At 42.7% G+C, this 22300-nt stretch overlaps 1 protein-coding gene across 1 annotated transcript; it reads left to right on the plus strand.

Annotated features, from left to right (window-relative positions):
* The first annotated feature begins 7667 nt into the window (after positions 1 to 7667).
* Positions 7668 to 13274, plus strand: LOC119276433 (probable protein phosphatase 2C 8). The gene is made up of 3 exons (XM_037557483.1): positions 7668 to 8426; positions 12117 to 12222; positions 12654 to 13274. Exons 1-3 carry the CDS (start codon positions 7674 to 7676, stop codon positions 12989 to 12991), a joined length of 1197 nt encoding a protein of 398 aa, XP_037413380.1. The 5' UTR covers positions 7668 to 7673; the 3' UTR covers positions 12992 to 13274.
* Positions 13275 to 22300: the final 9026 nt, after the last annotated feature.

A 22300-nucleotide genomic window follows, 5' to 3' on the forward strand; every position in this document is an offset into this window, starting at 1 on the left:
TCATCTACTCACAATGTTGATACATATTGTGATGAATTGCTTTCCTTGCCTTGTTGCTCTAACGATGAAGCTTATACTTCCTCTAGTACTTGTGTTGAGACTAACCATGTAGAGGAAATCAAAGAGCTCAAAGCCCAAGTCACTTCTTTAAAGAAAGACTTGGAAAAGTGTCATGAAGGGAAGGCCACACTCAACAATATCTTGAGTGTGCAAAAATCCTCCAATGACAAAGGTGGACTTGGATTCAACTCCAACAAGAAGAAGAAGTCCAAGTTGAATAAGAAGAAGGGCCAAGAACAAGTCAAGAATTCGGCCAAGATTGTTTGCTTCAAGTGTAAAGTCGAAGGGCATCATGTTAGATCTTGCCCATTGAAGAAGAAGGCCATTAGTGTCAAGCAACAAGGGAAGAGGGCACAAGTTCAATCTCATGCTCAACATCAAGTTGAAGAAAGGCCTCTTTCCAAGAAGACTCAAGTTAATACTTCTCAAATTGAGAAATCAAGTGAGAAGAAAGTGAAGAGTAGACGTTGCTACTTATGTCGTGAGAAAGGTCACGTCGCTTCTTCATGCACTAGTGGTAACTTATCCAACCCAATTATTATTGATGATATCTATTCTCTTGGTAAGGATAAGGTTGGCAATGTGTTTGCCAAGTTTGTTGGTACTCAAAGTGGTGTCAAGCAAAGAACCATTTGGGTAGCCAAACCTATTGTGACTAATCTCTTAGGACCCAACTTGGTTGGGGACCAACAAGCTCAAACTTGATCAATAGGTGTTGTTGGAGGGCATTGGAGACTTGGCTACATTATGAAGAATTAAGGGGACTTCATCACTCTTATTGTCTCAAGCCAAGTCAATTGAATCATCAAGTTTATATCTTATATCCAATGTGCCTCCTTGCGGTAACTTGTACTTAAAAATTGCTTACATTGAAAGTTACTTGACCCCCTGCATGTTTTGGTTTTGTTCCTTGCATGTGTTTGTATATGTTGTGATTCCAACTTGCTTATCTTGAGCAATCAAGTATGTGTGTGTTGGTTTGAACACCATGTACGTGTGTGTCGTGCGTTGAGCCTTTATGCTTCTTGTTTTTATCCTAGTTGGCTCGTGTGAGAGATTAATGGAACATCCCATTTTTGGGGAGTGATGTGCTTTGTGCACCTCACAATCCTATAAATGCGTGTACATGAGGAATACCATCTACTATTGATATTACAAGTTTATTTAGTCGCTAGGTGGTATATCTCTCATGAGAAATTCAAATTCTAAATAGTCCATTAATTATCTCTTGTTTGTTCCTCTTATTGCCTATTGTTAAGTTCTTATTGGTATCACATTATGGGGGAGTAATATGCTAAGTGCATATTACAAGCCTAGAAAATGTGTACATTGAGATATTGTCACCTAGAATTGATATTGTAGATTATCTTGTTCCTAGGTGGCATATTAGCTCTACAAGTTGCAATTTGCTTGTGTTTGTTGTGAAGATGATGTTGGATGTCCTTGTTATCTACCACCGGAAATTATTTCCAAATACTTGTCTTTTGACAATTGGTAGTCATTTATGTGTGGTAGAATTTGTTGATCATCTTTACTTTGGCTTTTGTTTTTATTTTCCTTTTCTCTTGCCAAGGTTTGTGTCAACTCCTGGTGTCTTCCCTACCACTTGTGGATCTTGTTTATTTCTTGTTCTTGTCTAGTGTTTTCTAGATATAGTGAAAGTAGTGATCCCACCTTGTGCATTTTGTATTCAAATGCAAATCCTATATAATGCACAACTCGTGGGGGAGCTATCCTATTTTCTTTAGAACACTCTTCTTGTGATCCTTATCAAGTGTGTTTTGGTGGAAGGCAAGCCATTTCTTTTTGGTACTTTGTGCCATCATGAAACTTTGTTGAGAGCCTGGTTTGTTTGGAACCATCCTCTCTTTGGGAGTTTGACATCTTTAGTTTAGTGTGTATCAATGGATATCTCATTCCTTGATGTATCTTTAATGATATCTTCCAAGTGATGATTTCTCCATTTGGTATCCTTTTCACTTGGCATTTCTTTGTTTTTGGTTTCGGGTTTTGAAAGTCTTGAGCATGCATGTTTACTTCATGTATTTCATTTGGCATGCTTTCTTTCTTTGACTTAATATATAGGGGAAACTCCACCTAGTCTCAATTTGGATGAGATGTGCATGAAATTCATTTTCATATCTATATGCACATATTTATGTGGAGTTTGTCCTATGTATTGGTGTTTCTAACTATTTGGTCCCGATGAGTTTGGGTACCGTTTAGTTTGTGTTGTTCTTCTAGAAACATTTGGAGATGCATTGGATGCTCGGCTCACTCACAAGGAAGGTGTTGTCACCATGTGCATATTGGAGTCAAGCAAGGATGATCAATGAACTACTATCTACCTTCAATTGGTATCTACTACATCCTTCCAATGATATCTTGGTAACAAGTATCTATTCATGCTTTCTCCTCTTGCATTCAACCTTGTGTATGTTGCATCTTGGCATGATATTCATTTCATATCTTGTGATACTTGTTTCCTTTCTCAAAGCATCCCAAGATAATCTCTTGTTGCTAGTTGTGATGCCTTTGATGGATGTGTGTTTGGACTTCATTTATATATAATAAGACCATATCTATCCAAGTGCTATGCTTTCAAGCAAATATCTTATTGGTACATTTATGACTTCCTTGTGCATATCTTGTTCCTTCGTGTTGTAACTATTTCGGGTGTACATCCTTCTTGTAGATATATATATCATCATGATTTCGTCTACATAGAAACCTTATACACTTGAGAGAAATTACATCTCTAGTTGGTATCTTTTCTTTCACGTCCACCTTGTCTTTCTTATGTTATTTCTTTGGTGGCTCCGTGAAAACTTTTGCCTTGAGTGCGTGTCCTCTATCGTTGCATCTTGTTGCACTCTTGTATGGTGAAGATTATTTTCCTCTTACTTATCTTTACGAGGTTTTTGCCATCTTAATTGGTATCCCTCGTCTTGATGAGCCTCCCCTCGTTTATCTTCACCACGGGTTGTCACAAGCATAGGTTCTCTTTTGCTTATTAGTAAGCTTGTGAACCCATTTGTCAGTTGTGTGTGGGAATGATAGGCCTTGCACTGTGTGCCTCATTCTTTCAAGACTATGTTGATGTTTAATGCTCATCCTAATCTTAGTCTTCTCAAGTGCTTCGCCATGACTCACACACATCATTTTGGTTGAGCCTATTCTTAAGTTGCCTATTTTACATGTTGCTCAACCATGTGCTTGTTGCAAGCGCTAGGCTTTGTTTCCTATATGCTCACTTGCACTGGATGTGAGTTTCTATTGATTTTGGGGGAGCTATGATCCTATTTTGTGCACTTTGTATTCAAATACAAAAGTTCTTATGTGTGCACAAATCATGGGGAGCTTCTCTAGTTTCTTTGGAACACTCCTTTGCGCTTTTCATAATATCTTTATTCTTGTGGCATGTAGGATCATTGGTCTAGTTGGTTCAATTGATATCCGTTGATTGCTTGCTTCAATTGGTATCTTCTGATTGCTTGTGTCCTCTTTGTTATGTCTTTGTGGCATATCTTTTTGTTGCAATCTTTGGGCATCAATATAGTTTGTCTTCCTCCAAGTATTGGCAGTTGGGTATGTGTATTGCATTCCACTCTCTTGTTGAGAAATACACAATTTATGGAGGACCACAATTTATATTGGCCTTCTTAGATTTTCGCCCATTTTGGCAATCGATGTCAATGGAGGAGAAGTTTCAGAGAGTTTTGTGGAGAAGTTTAGAGAGTTATCTCTTCTTGCTTTATTTTTGTTCCTTAGCATTTGCATCTCATTCGCATGCACTATTAGTTGTTGCATTGCATGGTGATGCATAATTTCTTATATAAACTCTCTTGAAAGTGATTGTCATCAATTACCAAAATGGGGGAGATTGAAAGAACATGCGGTGCCCCCATGTTTGGTTTTGGTAATTGATGACAATCTCTATGGACTAATGGTTGTCTTGAGTTGTATTTGAAGGATTTGTCCATAGGCTTTTCTTGAAGTCCATGTGTTGGTTTCAAGGAGTTTTTGAGTTGACCAAGGTGCTATTATGGAATTATCCAAAGATTAGTCATGCGAGTGTTGAGCTTATTGCAAGCATGTCTTGAAGAAGAAGGTTGTGTGACCATTCATGTTTACCTTCAAGACATCATCCAAATAAAGAGAGTTGCAAAGATTCAAGGTTGATCAAGACTAAGTCAAGAGTGAATCAAGTTGATCAACTCACAAAGCATAGAAGATGTACCGAGAGGGATCAAGTGATCCCATGGTATGGTAAGCATTATCCATTACACTTTATGTACTAACCCATGGTCTATGTGAGAGTTGTATGTGGGGTTAGGTACGTATCCATGGGCTTGCGTCAAGAGGAAGATATCATACAACCCATGAAAATGATGACATCAAGTGGTGATCGTCATCAAGATTGCCGTGTGCAAGTTCAAGTAGAGCATCACGAAGAGATCAAGTGCTTGAATCTTGCCATCCATTATGGTGTCAATGGACTTGTGAAGATGTGCCGAAGAGTGGCTCGCCCATAGTGAACTATGGGGGAGCAATCATCTAGTCTTCATCGAGCCAACGCAATCAAGAAAGGTGGTCCAACTTGATGGAGTCAAGATCGTCTTCATCTAGCTCAAGTGGACCATGTGCAAGGCAAAGGTTTTCCCTTGATAGGTTTTCTATTTTACCGGTCTTGTGGTGGTAGTTGGGAGACCGAGTTATAGGATCGTTTGCCGTACTATCAAGGGGGGCTCTCAAGTTGGTAGCTTGATCGTATCGTTAGTAGAGAGCTCAAACCATTGCATCCTTGCATCATATTTCTTGGTTCTTGTTTGGTTATCTTTGTGAGTCTTAGAGATTATGGTCATCTTGATGACAAGCTTGAGTTCATCGAAAAAGGAGTTCGCATGCGTCTTCTATGATGGTTTCGGTGTTGGAGGTTTTACCGGTCTTATCCGATGAAGGATTCTCACCATTTTCTTATGGGACTTTTCTCATTTTCTTATTCTTGATATTTCTATCAATATTGTGTTAGCCCATGTCGTTAGCTTTCCAACAAACTTGATTTCGTTGAATTCGGAGTTCGTTTGCAAAAGTTGTGGCTCTTTTGGTAAAGGCTGCAGCGGTACTACCGCGACTAGAGCGGATGTAATTTTTTACTACCGCTCCAGAGCGGTACTACTGCTGCTCCTGAGCGGTAGTACCGCTCCAGAGTAGTACTACTATGGCTCCTAAGCGGTAGTACCGCCCCGGACCAAAATCTCATGTTTTCTCTCTCTCGTTTGGGCTGTTTTGACCGTGCTAAGCGGTAGTACCGCTCCTCCAAGCGGTAGTACCGCTTGTGCACGACCTGAGCACATAACGGTTGGATTCGGGAGGTCCTATAAAAGGGGGTCTTCTTCCCCAATGAACCTAATCCTTTGAGCTCGTGTTCTTCCCCCATTATTGACCTTCTTCGAGCTTGCTAACTCTCAATCCCTTCATGGATTCTTGCTAGTTCTTGAGGGAAAAGAGAGAGGAGATCTAGATCCATGTTTCCACCAATCACTTTCTCCTCCAAGTGAGGGGAACCCCTTGGATCTAGATCTTGGAGTTCTTCGTGTTCTTCTTTCGTTCTTCCTCTCATTTTCCTCCCTAGCATTAGTTGCTTTGGTGGGATTTGGGAGAGAAGGACTTGGGCACTCCGTGTGCCATTGCCATTGCATTTGGTGCATCGATTTGAGTTCTCCACGGTGATACGTGGAAGTGAAGTTTGAGAAGCTTATTACTTTTGGGTGTTTGGGCACCCTAGAGCTTGTTCCTCTTGGGTGCCTTGGTGCCCTAGACGGTTGGTGGTGTTCGGAGCTCAATCATTGTGGTGTAAAGCTCCGGGCAAGCGTCGGGGTCTCTAATTAGGTTGTGGAGATTGCCCCGAGCAATTTGACGGGTACCGGTGACCGCCTCCAAGGGTTGCCAAAGTGTACGGGTTCGATGACCGCCCCCAAGGGTCACCATTTGTACGGGTTCGGTGACCGCCCTCAAGGGTCCCTTAGTGGAATCAAGGCATCTTGCATTGTGCGAGGGCGTGAGGAGATTACGGTGGCCCTAGTGGCTTCTTGGGGAGCATTGTGCCTCCACACCGCTCCAAACGGAGATTAGCATCCGCAAGGGTGTGAACTTCGGGATACATCGTCGTCTCCGCGTGCCTCGGTTATCTCTTACCTGAGCCCCTTTACTTATGCACTTTACTTTGTGATAGCCATATTGTTCTTTGTCATATATCTTGCTATCACATAGTTGCTTATCTTGCTTAGCATAAGTTGTTGGTGCACATAGGTGAGCCTAGTTGTTGTAGGTTTTGTGCTTGTCAAATTAACCGCTAGGTTTATTCTGCATTTGTTCAAGCCTAAACCGTAATTATTTTAAAGCGCCTATTCACCCTCCCCTTCTAGGCGACATCCTCGTTCTTTCACACGTCTACAAACTAAAATAACCTAGACGTGAGGGGGAGTGTTGAAATATATTGCCCGCCTCCCTCCATCAGTTCGGACATTTGGATGAGTTGGCTGGAGCATGAGTTCAATAAGTATGCGTGATGTTACCTATAGTATGAGTAACTAGCTATGTTACTCAAATCATTTTTCACTAAATCATTGCCACATAAACAAATTTGCTGAGTTGGACTCTATGTTACTATTGAAATTATTTCCATTATGGGCAGTCTAAAATGTTTAATACCTAACACTAATTTATTACCGGTGCTATTCTTACTTCCTATGTTTGAGTTTATAAATCCATTTTGTGTGTGTGTGTATATATATATTCTAAAAATCAAAATCTTCAAAAGTTCCGTTACGAATCATTTGAATCAAAGAGGCCTTTGGTGAGTAGTGACAGCTAGGGCTTTGGTTACCCCTTGAGAAATTCGGTTACCCGGGCAGATCTTGATGCCCACGAGAAATCACCTTACCGAGCAAGATATCCCAAAAAAGTGAATTCAACTGAATTCTGAATGAATATTATCCAAATTTAAAATTCATTCAAAAATTGCGTTCTCTACAGTAACCGAAAACCTCAAGCCTCATGAGACTTTTTTTTCCATCGGGTTCAAAACCTTGGTGACATCTTGTGTGCATCTACCAGTTCTTGTCTACCAGTCAAAACTGCACAACATGCCCCACAGGCGTCATTTCTCTCCCCTCCACGTAACCCCTCCTACTTTCAATTCAGGTCCCACGCGTTACCTAAAAGCGCCAAACGTTGTATCGTTCCCTGGACACTGTCCACAAGCACCACAAGCGACTAGAACACCTGGCCCTGTCGTCAGAAGCCGACGCCCCTCTCTACGGTCCACATGAGCCGCGCGCACCACGCCCTTCCACGAGCCCCGAGACTCCGAGCCGCTCATCGCGCTCGCCACGCGCCGGCCGCCGGCTCATCGCCGCCGTCCACGTCCAGGCCCGCGAGATCCACGTCCGGATACGGCTCCCGCCCTCGCTGTCACGAATCGGGTCCATCTACGGGCAATCGGACGGCCTTGGAGCGCTGTCTAACCTTTTTCTTCCCGTGGCCGCGGGTATTAGAGGCGCCTCGCCGTCCCACGCCCCGAGTTCTTTTTGTTCTCTCCGGCGAGGGAAATGAGCAGCGAGACGAGCAAGCGAGATCATGCACTGGAGCTCCTGGCCGCCGACAGGAAGCTGATGACCGTGGCCCGTTCGGCGCGACGGCGTCGGCTGGAGCTCCGGCGGCTAGGCCGTACGGCGTCTGCAGCCGCGGAGGACGAGGGTGCGAAGCGGGTGCGGCCGGCGCTGGACAGCTCCTCGGACTCGTCTGACTCCGCGAAGGTGGCGCCGGAGCCCCCCTTGGTGGCGTCTAGGTGTTCGGCGTGCGTGTCGCACGGGGCGGTGTCCGTGATCGGGCGCCGGCGGGAGATGGAGGACGCGGTGGCCGTCGCCGCGCCGTTCCTGGCCGAGACGGCGGCGGTGGAGGGGAGCGGCGACGTGGAGTACGGGGCAGGGGAAGAGGGCTTCTTCGCGGTGTACGATGGGCACGGCGGGTCGCGCGTGGCGGAGGCGTGCCGGCTGCGGATGCACCTGGTGCTCGCGGAGGAGGTGCGGCTTCGTCGTCTGCAGCCCGGGGGCGGAGGGCAGGGTCGGGCCGAGGACGACGAGGACGGCGCGCGGTGGAAGGAGGCCATGACGGCCTGCTTTGCCCGGGTGGACGGCGAGGTCGGCGTCGACGACGGGACCGACGCCGGCGAGCAGACGGTGGGCTCCACGGCCGTCGTGGCCGTCGTGGGCCCGCGCCGCATCGTCGTCGCGAACTGCGGCGACTCCCGCGCCGTGCTCTCCCGCGGCGGCGTGCCCGTGCCACTCTCCTCCGACCACAAGGTACACGACGCTGCCACGCATCCGTCCGTTCAAATTAACAGGGTCAGATAAATTGCTGGCTCACGCCATCTTTTCCGCGAGATCTGCTTCCGTTCCGGCCCCGGGTTACATACAGGTGTCGCGCGCGGGAGCTCCTATACGGCGCTGCAGGCGCCCGTTCGCGCTCCTGGCGCCTGCAGCGCCCCGCGCTGGGCCGGCCCACGAACAAGCAGCAGCAGCAAAAAATCCTAGGATAAATGTTAGTTGTGTTGGGATTCGAACTCGCGCCGCTGCAGCCTGTACGCACTGCGCTAACCACTACAGCCACCTCATAATACTGACAACTGATACTGCATGTTATTTAAGTACAATTACAGCCGCGCTGGTCTAACATTTAGAAGTTCCAAGATTAAAATAAAGTTCACGAAATTGTTTAAAAATTAATGGTTCAGATATTAAAAAAAATGCTCACAAAATTGACTAGTTCAAGAAAAAGTTCGTAAATTTGAAAAGGTCCACTAATTTCAGAAAAGTTAACGAATTTAGGAAAGTTCACGAGTTTGAAAAAAGTTCACGGATCGAAAAAGTTCATGAAATTCAATATATTTCAAGAAAATTGAAAAACGATCATCAATTTTCATGAAAGTTCACGAGTTTGAAAAAGTTCACGGATCGAAAAAGTTCATGAAATTCAATATAGTTCAAGAAAATTGAAAAACGTTCATCAATTTTCATGAAAGTTCACGAGTTTGAAAAAGTTCACGGATCGAAAAAGTTCATGAAATTCAATATAGTTCAAGAAAATTGAGAAAAGTTCATCGATTTTCATAAAAGTTCACGAATTTTGAAAAAAAAATCATTGATTTAGATAAAAAGTTCATCGGATTTTGAAAAGAGCTCATTGATTTCGATAAAAGTTCATCGAATTAGAAAAGAGTTCATCAAATTTGAAAATAATTTCAATGATTTTGAAAAAAGTTCATCGAATTGAAAGAAAACGTTCATATAAATCTGGTGAATATTTCTCACATAATTTTAGAAAATAAAAAGGAAAAATAAAAAGAAAAATGACAGGAAAATAACCGAAAAAGGAAAAGAAAAGGAAGACGAAACAACAAAAAAGGAAGAATGTCAATAATTTCACAGTGGTGAAGCGGATCGGGTGGTTGTTGCGTGTTCGATGGTTTAACAGGCGCCTACAGTGCCAAATAGGAAATGCCGTCGCGCGCGCCGCGCCAGCCCCTGCTTTCGCGCTCGGGCGTGTCGAAACGGGGATGTTTCGTGTGTTTCATGGGCGATGATGGGTTGGAGTCCAAATTAGAATTAGAATGTATTTTTTTAACACGGTACAGACACAAACGCTCATCGCTCTGCTCCTGCGTGTCGCCTAGTTGGGTCGGGGAGGACGTCAGTGGGACCAGTAGACCGCGTCACCCCGTCGCGTTGTGTGCAAACGTATGAGTTCGCCAGAACTCTCGGAGCCCAGCTCCCTGGTCGGGTCGTCGAGGGAAAAACTCCGGTGATATCTGGTAGGTCGTGGGTGCTAATCGTGCCGAAAAGGCGTCGGCACTACACGTATATGAGGTTTCTCCATTGGGCTAAGGCACCTTCTCTGCCTGGTTGCCAAATGTGTGTCGATTGAATTTGGTTGGCGCAAAGTCGGTTTGCCGGCCGTTCTTTTGATCCTCTGGCCGTACGTCTGTATGGTTTGGTTGGGAGTATACACCTCAACAAATGCGTGAGAGAACACACGGTATCTGTGGTAAGTAGCTTCTGAATGAAAATTATAAGTTATAATGATTTAGGTCGTTAGCTCTACTTTAGAAAAGTACTCCCTCCGTCCTGAAATACTTGTCAGGGGAATGGATGTATCTAGATGTATTTTAGTTCTAGACACATCCATTTTTATGCATTTCTCTGACAAGTATTTCCGGACGGAGGGAGTACGTACATAATAATAAGTTCTAGACACATCCATTTTTATCCATTTTTATGCATTTCTCTGACAAGTATTTTCGGACGGAGGGAGTACGTACATAATAATAAAAAAATTGTGTGAGAGACAGCGGCTCGATCTGATGGCTTCCTCTGTTCAGTGTCAAGCTATATTCAGATGATGTCTTGCTTCTGCAGTAGGACGGCAGCTCAGACGGCCATCGATTGGCTAAACTGGGGAGAAGGGAACTAGCTTAGCACTGTATTTCTGGCAATATTTCCACTCAATGGTAGAACATGGCTGAAACAACATGCAGTTGGTAGCTTCTCACTTGCAATTGAAGTTAAGATATTTGTCAAGCCCATTTACCAGTAGCGTGCTTAGCACTTCCTAGGGTGTACGTAGTTAAGATCGGGTTGGACTCCATGGACACACCTAGGGTTCTATGTGTCTAAACCAGTGCCGAATCTCATCCGTCTGTTCCTACACAGACTAGGTGCTAAAGATTAATGCTTAAGTCTAGTGGTCTTTCGTTTTGAATTTTTTTGTGCTATAGCATGCTCCGCAAAGTGCCGTGTACATGGCTCTTGGGTTAAACATCTCAGAAGGCCGTAATACAATGTGTGCCTAGCTTATTATATGCTAGTAATTACCTCTACTATTAAAGGGGAGTTGAGGATTGTACGTACTTACCAAAATCAACAAAATCCTTGTCTTCCCCTACCCATACTCAAATCAAATCAAATCAAATCATACCACAATCTAGAATGTGATAGGTATAAGATTTATGCCGGACACGATTGGTGTTGAACCACTAGAATATGTATGCCCCTGTTGCAACGCATGGGCAGTTAGTTATTTAATCCATCAGTAATGGAGAGCGAAATGCTCACCGAAGTTGAGGTGGGTGTCTTGGCAAGTGATGTACTATGGACACTGTTAAGATTGAGAAAATAATTTGCTTTAGATGCGGGGTCTGTCAAGTCATATCAAGTATGCTGGTCGTTTATGAAAGTGTTGCCAGACTGCTGCTTTAAGCATTGCCATTAGTCAACTATGTGTTTTCGTAGTCATTGTGGGGACCAACACGATGCGCAAGGTTTTACTGTAATGATACAGGATGCAGAGATTTGTACATAATTTTGCATCTGTTCATAAATGAAAATAGTTGATTCAAGGTGCTGCTTCAAAACAATAGGAATATTTTTTCCCAAGCAGAGCTTGTGAAGCCTTATCTTGCTCAACAAAAACACAAATATGTAGCCGCGTTGATCAGTTTTATTTAGATTTGTATCTAAACGGGGGCAAGGTACTAGCACAATGCAATGCTACTCAACTGCTTATGGTTGGTGATAGACAATTTGTCTTGTTTGGTACTCTGGCAATAATACTTGAAGAGCGGAAGTCTCCTGTCACACTTGATATAGCTTGATATATCCGCAACTAGAACATCTTGTTTTCAACACCTCAGACGCAGATAGTTGATGTGTCATTCTGCCTTTAGTTATCTGCCTGACTTTTGTCGAACATGCTCTTTCCGTGGTAGCGACTTTATACAAAAGCACCATTTCTCATCATATCCATCATTTTGCACTGCAAGCTGGTGGTTCTGTATGTTAGTCGTGTCTATTGCCTGTCCATGCATGACATTAGGGAATTTCTCTTTGCTGGGATAACTTCCTTTTGAACAATTTCGCTTCTTCTGCAATTGCACCTTTGTAGGACAGTAGTGTGTGGGAACGTTGACGTCTTTCTCTTGTTTTGACGGTACACAGCCAGACCGACCTGACGAAATGGAAAGAGTAGAAGCAGCTGGTGGCAAGGTCATTAACTGGAATGGATACCGTATCCTGGGAGTGCTCGCAACTTCTAGGTCAATCGGTACGATGCTGTATCGTCTTGATCTGTACATTTCTTGTCGGCAGACATATATGCACAAGTTAAATATTTCTAGCTGAGATTGACAGTGCTATATTTGTTTTGAAAATATGAACACTGGTAGTAGCTTTGGTAAGAAAACTGCCAGTAGCCTAGTTACAACTTGACGAGGATTATGCATAGATTTATATATGGGTCTGTCTAGGACACACTTAGAAGTGATATAGTTATGTCACATCTAAGTTGATGTCCACTCTATTTGTGGTCTATTTTTTTGTCCTAGTTTTTTTTTGTTTCTTATTGCTGCATTATATATTTGTAGGACGTTAGATGTGACATCCTTAAAAAACATCTAGATGTGAATTAGACAAACTGTTTATATATATGTCACAAATTATGCAGCGTTCTGAATTCCTTATGGTTGCCCATCTCAGGAGACTATTACCTGAAACCATATGTGATAGCGGAACCAGAAGTTACTGTCATGGACCGGACGGACAAAGATGAGTTCCTCATACTAGCAAGCGACGGCCTGTGGGATGTGGTGTCCAATGACGTTGCCTGCAAGATCGCGAGAAATTGCCTAAGTGGGCGCGCGGCCTCCAAGTACCCGGAGTCCGTCTCCGGGAGCACGGCGGCCGACGCCGCAGCGCTGCTGGTGGAGCTCGCCATCGCACGCGGCAGCAAGGACAACATCAGCGTCGTTGTCGTCGAGTTGCGGCGACTGAAGAGTAGGGCAGCGGCGGTGATCAAAGAGAACCGCACCAGGTAGCACTAGTGATAATATAGGGGTGTCCGGCTGGATGGGGATGCCACATTATTCGAGCATGGCGACAGGGAGGGAGAAAGAAAGAATTTGCGGCTGAGTTCGCTGGGATGCTTGTAGTTAGAGAGGGCTCAGGGACGTTGTGGCCGTGCTGCCGTTGAGTTGAGTGTGCTATTTGTAGCCGTGCAGCCGTTGTATTGCGTTGCGTTGGTTCTTTAGTTCTTCTATATATATGCTGACTGACGTTCGGGGCGAAGCGGCAAGAAGCATAAGCTGCTTTCGTCAGTTCTGATTTGATCATTGGTTTTCCCATGATGCGGTTGGAGTCTGAGTAACGTCTTGTAGGTGGTCCGTGGATTACCTTTGCCATGAACTTGGGTGATCCAATAGTTTGTGAGATTACTGCACTTGGATCTTCATGCCAAGCAGTTCATGATTGAGGGTTGAGGCAGAGTGGCAGGACCAGCGTGTTAGCACTCTCGGTCCATTCATGACTCAATTTGGTTCTCTGGTAGTCTGGTTCGATGCAATTTGGTGCCTACAGAATCAGAGGAAGATGGAGAGGAATTGGGGAAGAAGAACCCCCAACGTTTGCCTGGGCCTTCCACGCCTGATCACATCTTCCTTTTTTATGCAACCGATCAAGAGACCTTCTATTCGACGCCTGATCAAATTGAAAAATGTTAAATGTGTATAGCAAAATGTTTCTGATGTATACGAAAAATATACAATATGTATCAAACAAATAGACATCAAAAGGTATACATAAAAAATGTTAATCATGTACTCCCTCCGTACCAAAACATATGACGTTTTTACAGTTCAAACTGAACTGTCGAACTGCAAAAACGTCATATATTTTGTTACAGTGGTAGTATTTGAAAAATGTTAGATATGTATATAAAAGATGTATACTAGAAATGCATGTATATAAAAGATGTATACTAGAAATGTACAATGTTTATATAAAAAGTAAAGGACAGACCCAGTGCATAGAAGCTCCCACACAAGGTGGAGTCTGGGGAGGGATTATAGGAACCTAGTCTTACCCCTGCAAAGTGCAATGCAGAGAGGCTGGTTCGAACACAATGTTTATATAAAAAGTAGACATAACAAAAATATGATTTCAAAGATGTTAATCATGTATTTGAAAACTGTTACATGTGTATGTAAATATGATCCTGATGCGCAGAAAGAATGTAAAATGTTGTATGGAAAAATGTAAACATAAAAAAAAATACATTCACAAAGAGTTAATTATGTATTTTAGAAATGTTAAAATTGTATATAAAAATGTTCTTGATGTATAAAAAAAGTACAATGTTTATGAAGAAAGGAGAAATAAAAAGTATAACAATTTTTAAAAATAATGAGCATCTGTTTGAATTTTTCTAAACACACACACACATATAAGCTCCTGATTTTGTGAATCTAAAAAATGTTTTTGATGTAGACAAAAAATGTTTAAAAAAAATATTGCTCTTCCTGCTTTTACTTTCCACTTTCTGAACTGCTCCTCTCAGTGAGCTGATGTATGGATTTTGTATCTGGGGGTTTCGTTCGAGTAATGGAACCGGGGAGGGCCTCCCTGTTCTTCTAAAAAAAGTATACAATTTTTTTCAAAAAATATTAATCATGTCTTTGAAAAGATGTTCAACATGTACATAAAAAATGTTTAATTGTTAAATGTATTTTAAAATTTGTTAAACATGTATAAAAATATATTTCATGTTCTATACGAAGAAAGAAAATGCAGTGAAAACCTATGAAAAACAAAAAGAACGAAGAAAACCGGTGCAGAAGAATGAAAACAGTGAAAATCAAGAAAGAAACAAAAAAATGCATGAAAACTAAGAAAATAGAAGAAACGTAAAGACATATAAAACAAAAGGAAAAGCCATTAAAGTTGAGAAAGAAAAAGAAAGGCTAATAAAAGCGAAGAAAAAGAAAAGAAAATAAAAATAATTGAAAACCATGAAAAGAGCAAAACGATGATGAAAACATATAGAAAACCAAAGAAAATCATAACCAAACAAAAAACTGAAAGATAAAACAGAAAAGGAAAAAAAAACTGAGGAATAGCTGACCAAACCAACGAACAACTCGACCAAGCGACCTAAAAATAACACAGAAACGGGCCCGCCGAGAAACGATAGGAGAGAGGATTTCTTTGCGCGACAGTTGCTTCCATGTCGCTATATGCGAGATAAAAGAACTTCCAGGTTAATAGGGGGGAAGTTTGATCAGAATAAATATAAATTCTTTCCTGATCAAATCAATCAGGCACTTGCCATATATTTTCATTATTCAACTCTTTGATAAAAAGATGAAAAAACCAAAAAAAAGCTCTGCCTTTCCATCTCTTGGATAGATAGAGAGGGAGGGCAGAGGACTTTGGTGTCCCTTTCAGTCAAGAATTGGAGCTTCATAATTACTAGCCAATATTTATCTCTCTCGTACTAGGGAAAGGTCCTCTCAATGCTCTAACGCCCACACCGGATATGGACCGAACTATCTCACGATGTTCTGAACCCATCTCAACGTACCGCATTAATGGGCGTCCCCATGCCCCTTGTGGTGTGGCTGCATGGGGATGTCAAAAGAAAATGGATGAAGTTTTTCTCGCTTTTGACGTAGCAGGCCTCCCAAAGGGAGGCCCGGTGGTCAGAATAAATAAAATAATGATCAATGAAAAAAGAAAAAATTCTTTAACTGGATAAGGGGCGGATGTAGCCAAGTGGATCAAGGCAGTGGATTGTGGGTTGAATTCCCCTATTAAGAAGACCTCCAGGCCGTGAGGCATATCCAGGGGATGTTTTTTATTTGCATTCACGCCTTTTATAAAGAGCCGCTAAATACGAAAGCTAGGGGAGCAAATGGGATTAGAGACCCCATTAGTCCTAGCCGTAAACGATGGATACTAGGTGCTGTGCGACTCGACCCGTGCAGTGTTGTAGCTCGTCCTCAATGGGAAAATGGAGCACCTAACAACGCATCTTCATAGACCAAGAACTACAAGATCACCCCTTTCATTCTAGGGTGACGGAGGGATCGTACTATTCGAGCCTTTTTTTCATTCTTTTCCCGGCGGTCTGGAGAGATTCTTGTTCCTAGAACATCGATAGAGAAAAAAAACCGACTATCGGATTTGAACCGATGACCCTCGCATTACAAATGCGACCTAAATACTAAATAAGAAAAGGAATATAAATAGTTAATGGACTTTATAGAAAAAATATCTATTTTAACGAATCACACGTAGAGATGTTGCTAGCACACAAAAAGTTAATGGTATTTCATAACTAATGGATTGAGCAACAGCTTGTAGACTGGCCGATCCCATCTTTTATGGAATCAATTCATTTTTTGAATGTACAAAATTGGGAGTTCAGCATGTCTGGAAGCACGGGAGAACGTTCTTTTGCTGATATTATTACCAGTATTCGATACACTCTCACGGCGATCAATCACATAACCCCAGGCGCCTCGTCCTCTCTATGAGCCAGTCCATTCTGGGTTTTTTTGAACCTTACAGGAACCTTTTTTATTTTTCCATTCATTCCTTTTCTATTTCTTTGTTAAATATTCCTTTTTTTAAATCATGAAACAATTTTTAAATTCATGAATTGTTTTGAATATATTGATAAATTCGAGGACATTTTTTAGAAGTTGTTGATTTTTTTGGAATCTTGTGAATTTCTCCAAACCCACGAACAATGTTTTGAAAGTCCTGAACAAATTTCAAAATGACAATTTTATAAAAACCATTGGGAATATTTTTGGAATTCATAATTTTTTTGAGTACACGAATATTTTTTGAAATTTGGGAAAAAATTGAAGTTCGCAAATATTTTTTAAATTCATGAAATTTTTCGAATATTCGAACAATTATGGAAATAAAAAACATTATTCTTGTTCATGAACAAATTTTCAGAAATTGAGAATAGTTTTTTAAATTCATAAAGAATTAATAAATTAATGAACAATTTTTGAACCTGTGAACATTGGTTGAAATTTGGGAACTATGTTTTGAAATTCATGATAATTTTTTGATTCGGCAAATTTTTTTCAATCAATTTTTTTAAATTCGCAAACATTTTTTCTGAATTCATGATGTTTTTCAATTTCATGATTTTTTTAAATTAGAAAGATTTAATGGAAAGCAGACTGAAATTGAAATATTGACAGAAAACCTCGTTTATTAAAAAAGTTCTTGAAAACTAATCAGGAATAAAAAAAATCAGGCAAGCTCGGTAGCCCTTACTGTCCTAGGAAAGTTCGTAATCTGAAAAAAGTTAACAAAAATGAAGAAAACTGCAGGAATTTGCAAAAAAGGTCACAAAATGAGTTGAAAATAAGTTTCACTTTGAAAATTCAGGAAAGTTAACAAACTTTTTAAAAGTGCATAAAAAATCTAATTTGGAAAAAAACATTAATTTGAAAAGAAAACATAAATTGAATAAAAGTTCACAAATTTGAAAAAATCGTAAACTTAAAAAGTGTTCATGAATTTGCAAAAACAATATTGTGAAAAAGTTCATGTATTTGAAAAGAAATTAAAATAAAAATGAAAATAAAACAAAAAAGGAAAACAATGTAAAATCCATCCTAGAAAAAACTAGAAGAAAAAAACGCCTGGAAAAACTGTGCAGAAAACTTTGAAAAAACCTACATGGGCCGGCCCATTTTTTCACGTTGTGCTCGGAGGGGGTGTGCGCCAGTTAGCGAATTTGCATGGCATACGGAAACGCCCTTAACCGGCACTTTAGGCGCCAAATAGGCATTGACATGGGTGACATTTATGGCCGGGCATGATTATCACTGCAACGTGTGGACGGGTGGGGACTTTTGACCTTTGGATGCAGCCGTCTAGAGACGGTTGCAAGAAGTTTGTTCTACCAGTCTGGCTGGCGTGCCAAAAACAAATATGTGATGAGCCATGTAATCTTGTTAGAACTGGTATGGTCGTGTTTGCTGTAAACTTTTTTGTACTCGGTGACTTAGGCTTATTTTCTTTAATAAATTAGTTGTGTGCATTGTTTGATGTAGAGGCTAGGGTTATCACTTTCTTGAAAAAAAGTTCATCGTTAGTTGACACCAAAGAGAATGGGACTTGGGTGTCCTTGGCCTTATGATGCTTTTACTATCCGTTGATAGTGTCATTATACCTGAACATGTGCGCCCCAATCAAAGACCAAGTTAAGCACCATACCACATGAAATACAATCGCATCTTTACTAACCAACTGAAGCAGTCTACATCAATATAATTAAAAAGAAAAAACTTTTGGATTATGTGTCCTAAAAGAGTTACCACCTTGAGTTGGGGATGAAAATATGAAAATCAACTCACATATAAGCTTTGTGGTATAATACGAGAACATGGAATAATCAACCAAATTAACCAAGTAGTGTTCAAAAGGGAAACATCTAAGAAGATAAGTCCCAACTATTATATTATAGTTTGAAGTTACCAACTTGAACTCATCTTCAAACCACGATAGAGCCAAAAGAGCACCATCTTGATCTATTTGAGGTGGCGCTATCAGTTACCCCCTAGATACATTCATTTGAGTGACAAGTAATTTCGAATAGAGGAGTAGTATTTAGTAAAAAGTGCAGTAGCTTCAGGATTTATCATTATGTCTAATCGATTCTACGCAGGAGCACAATGAATAGTTTTGACACTAAAATGTGCATTCCTAGAAAAAGAACACATTTAGAATACCTGGAGCGTAATAATGTTCAAATTTAAAGATATCACTGTATTTTGCATAATGGTACTCAGAGACACCAACATTACAGTGTTGTGAACATCGATGTACGAATACAATATAGTAACCCCTCAAGTTGTTATATTGTTGTGAATCCTATGCTTCGAATCGTCGTTATATGTTCAATGATGGATCTAGAGGGCCTAGAGTGCAAATTACTCGGCCCAATACGGAATTCACCAGATTGACTCAAGCAGCAGCTGTGGAGCAAAACACACATAGTAACCCATCTACATAAGCAGTTTATAATTTCTTAATTTCAACTACAAAGAATGAACCTCGCCCCTTCAATCAGTTTGGATAGGCTTTACTCTGGACTAACATTTGTGTAACCATTAGTATTTTCTGTACGTTTTGGATGCTCTTCAGTCTCCACCCAGCAGTTTATTTTTCGAGGACACACCCTGAAGTTTCTTAGACAAGCCATTTCCTCTCTTGGTCAAATCGCAGAATTTTTGCGTTTTCTTTTCTATAGAAGAAGCTGGGGCAGTTCGTTCTGGCTTGATAAAATATCGTCGAAGCTCTGCCCCAGAGAGGCTGCGAATGCCCAGAGAAGGATGAGATGCGGCCATTCTTGTCTCCTCCATCGGAAGTCCTCCCTTTGCTATCCTCCATTCCTCAGTCTGTCTTTGTCTACAAAGAGATGGACACTCTTTCATTGCAGTCCCAGATATCTTGCTCGCACATGTGGATGATGATTCCGCCCTTGATGTTTGGATAATTTTACCATTTCCCCTGCGTACTTCACTAACTTCCCTTGCTAGGACACCATGAGATGAGCCTTCTTTCTTGCCAAATTTGGCTCTGCCATGGCCACTTTGGGGCGAAACCTTTGGTAGTAGAACACTCCTGTGAAGAAGCCCCGGGGAAAGAAGAGGCAGTGCCCGGGCCATTCCTCCTCCACCCAACATCTCCGGTGCCACAATTCCCGGCCCCTGCTTCGAAATCTCCGGAGTAGCGACCGGCTTGCTCTGCCCCTGTCCAATCCTCTTCACCGATTCCACAACACTGGTCTCGCCTTGCCTCGGCCGCTTCAAACGCCGATTCAGCGGCACATCGTCCAACTCCTCGACGCGCGGCTCGTCCCTACGCACCTGGTCAAGGGCCGCGGCACCCAACAGGGGCGCCATCTCTTCGGCCTCGCCCCGCGAGCGATGGTGCTCGTCCAGGAGCGCATCGTACTTCTTCCGCAGGGCGTCGATGGCGGAGAGCGCGGCCTCGGCCTTGGCGATCCTCCGATCCCGCGCTCTGAGAACGCGCGCGACCGCTTCGAAGTCGGTCCTGCGGTGGGTGGTGCGGAGGAGGTCCACGAGCTTCTCACCGGAGAGGGAGGCGAGCTCACCGTAGCGCGCGTCGGGATCGGAGCCGGAGGCCATGATGTCGCCGGTGACTTTGCGCCCTTGGTCGGTTGGGTAACTGCAGAGTGGGTGCTTTAAAAGTGTTTTTTTCCTCTTTAATTAAGGTGCTTGAATGTATGAACTCTCAGGGCTTCGAAGCATACAATTCTCACGATACAACAAAGACCACTTCATATACCGAGCTGGTCAGGCAATCTGAAGATTCAAAAGATCTGTGAAGTAATTCCAACGATACTATGGCACGATGTACATATGTAGTAGTGATGAATTCTCTCAAATTTATATTTGATCCACACACCACACGACGAGCGTGGTTAAAGCAATCTCAAATAGCCAAAAAAAAAAACTCCCCTTGTCTCATAACTTTAAGATCAAGATAATATTCAGAACGATTTCTTCTTCTTCTCACCACATAGGTCAAATTCATAATTGCAATAGTCTATCGTGATTCCCTGGACAGTGACGGACAATCTCCTTGGTAACAACTTCCGTTTTGGTTCCATGTAAGCAGATTTGAGAACTTTATGTACCTACCTACTATTGGGACAAGGGGTGGCATCTTATTCGCGTGAGACTCGTTTGTATGGCTCTGTCCAACCATCGCACCACTGAAAATACCATCACGACGCTAGTCAAGTTGGTGGGAGGGCCGACATGGTGGATTAGAAGAGTATACGTCCCTAACGAGACGTGGATAAGATGACTTTTCTTGAGGAACTAGTGCAAGTGAGGGATCGTCATGCGGGCTCCTGGACAGCACTTGGGGACTTCAATCTGCTTGTGAACCAGGAAGACAAGAAGAACAATGTGGCGAACCAACGGATGATGGCACGTTTCAAAGCCTTGCTTAATAGATTGGAACAATGTGGTGAACCGACGGATGACGGATGATGGCACGTTTCAATACCCGAATGATCGGAAATAGACGTGATCGAATGAGAGGGAACAACCTACCAAGGAAAAGATTGATCATGTTTAATCTACTACCTCTTGGGAAGATTTGCATCCGACTTGCTTCCTCTCGGTCCTGGGCACGACGGTGTCCGATCACTGCCCTTTACTTCTTGACCTGAGTTTAGATTTTCACAGGAGCAAAAGGTTCAGATTTGATGCATTTGAACTAAAGCAGTGGAGTTTCACTACGTGGTAGCTGGGGCATGGCAGTCCATCCCTTGGCCGGGCAATCCTTATGTCGCTCTCGATGCTAAGCTACGGCCCACCGCGAAGCATTTGCAAAGTTGGAGTGACAGATGGATTGGCAATATTAAACTTCAAATCAACATTGCATTAGAAGTGATCCATCATTTGGACTTAGCGGCAGAAACACATTTGTTGTCAGGAGCGGTAATAGACTTGCAGAATCTCCTCAAGCGTAAACTCTTGGGCCTCTACTCATTGGAACACTCCATTGCAAGGCAGAGATCGCATATTTTATACCTCGGGGAGGGTAATGCTACCACCAATTTTTTTCATCAACATGCTAATCCTAGGAGGCGGTTGTCGGAGTCTGGGGTTCCGCGGACCCAAACTAGGTTCGAACTCTGGGGCGTGTATGAAGGATCTCGCTTCACGATGTCCCACTGCCCGCCGCCCTCAAGGCCTAATCTCGTCGAGTACGCACGAACCGGACTAAGAAGTGAACACGGTGGTTTACCCAGGTTTGGGCCACCTTGAGGTGTAAAACCCTACTCTTTCTTTGTGGTGGATTGGCCTCGCGAGAAGGTTCAGTATGAACTAGTACAGTGGGTGAGCTGCCTCGCGAGGGCCCAGAGGATGCGAATGAATCGACCAGGGTGGCGATGAGCCGATCCCTCTCTATGTTGGAGACTAGCCTATACTTATACTAGGCCTGGTTCTCTTCCCTCATAACATAGGCGAGCAGGAATACCACACCGGCCAATTTTGAACGGGGACAAGAGTACATCCTATCCTGACTAAAGGTGGTCTTCGTCTGCAAAGCTCCTGGTCATGACGCAGCTGTGGGATCGATGATGACCTCCGTCCTGCCGAGCCCATGGTCTTGGTCTTTTTGCACCGGAATGAAAACCTTTGGGGGATTCCTTGGGAACCCGTGCCTGTCCTTGCTTCCTTAGCACCGAAGTGGAAACTGCTCTGGTCTGCGCCCGCTGGCACCCGCCTAGCCTTGGTCGTCATGGCTCACGCCACCACGAGCCTCGTGAGGTA

This window comes from Triticum dicoccoides, chromosome 3B (genome assembly GCF_002162155.2).
Source record: "Triticum dicoccoides isolate Atlit2015 ecotype Zavitan chromosome 3B, WEW_v2.0, whole genome shotgun sequence".
In the NCBI taxonomy this organism is placed as follows: domain Eukaryota; kingdom Viridiplantae; phylum Streptophyta; class Magnoliopsida; order Poales; family Poaceae; genus Triticum; species Triticum dicoccoides.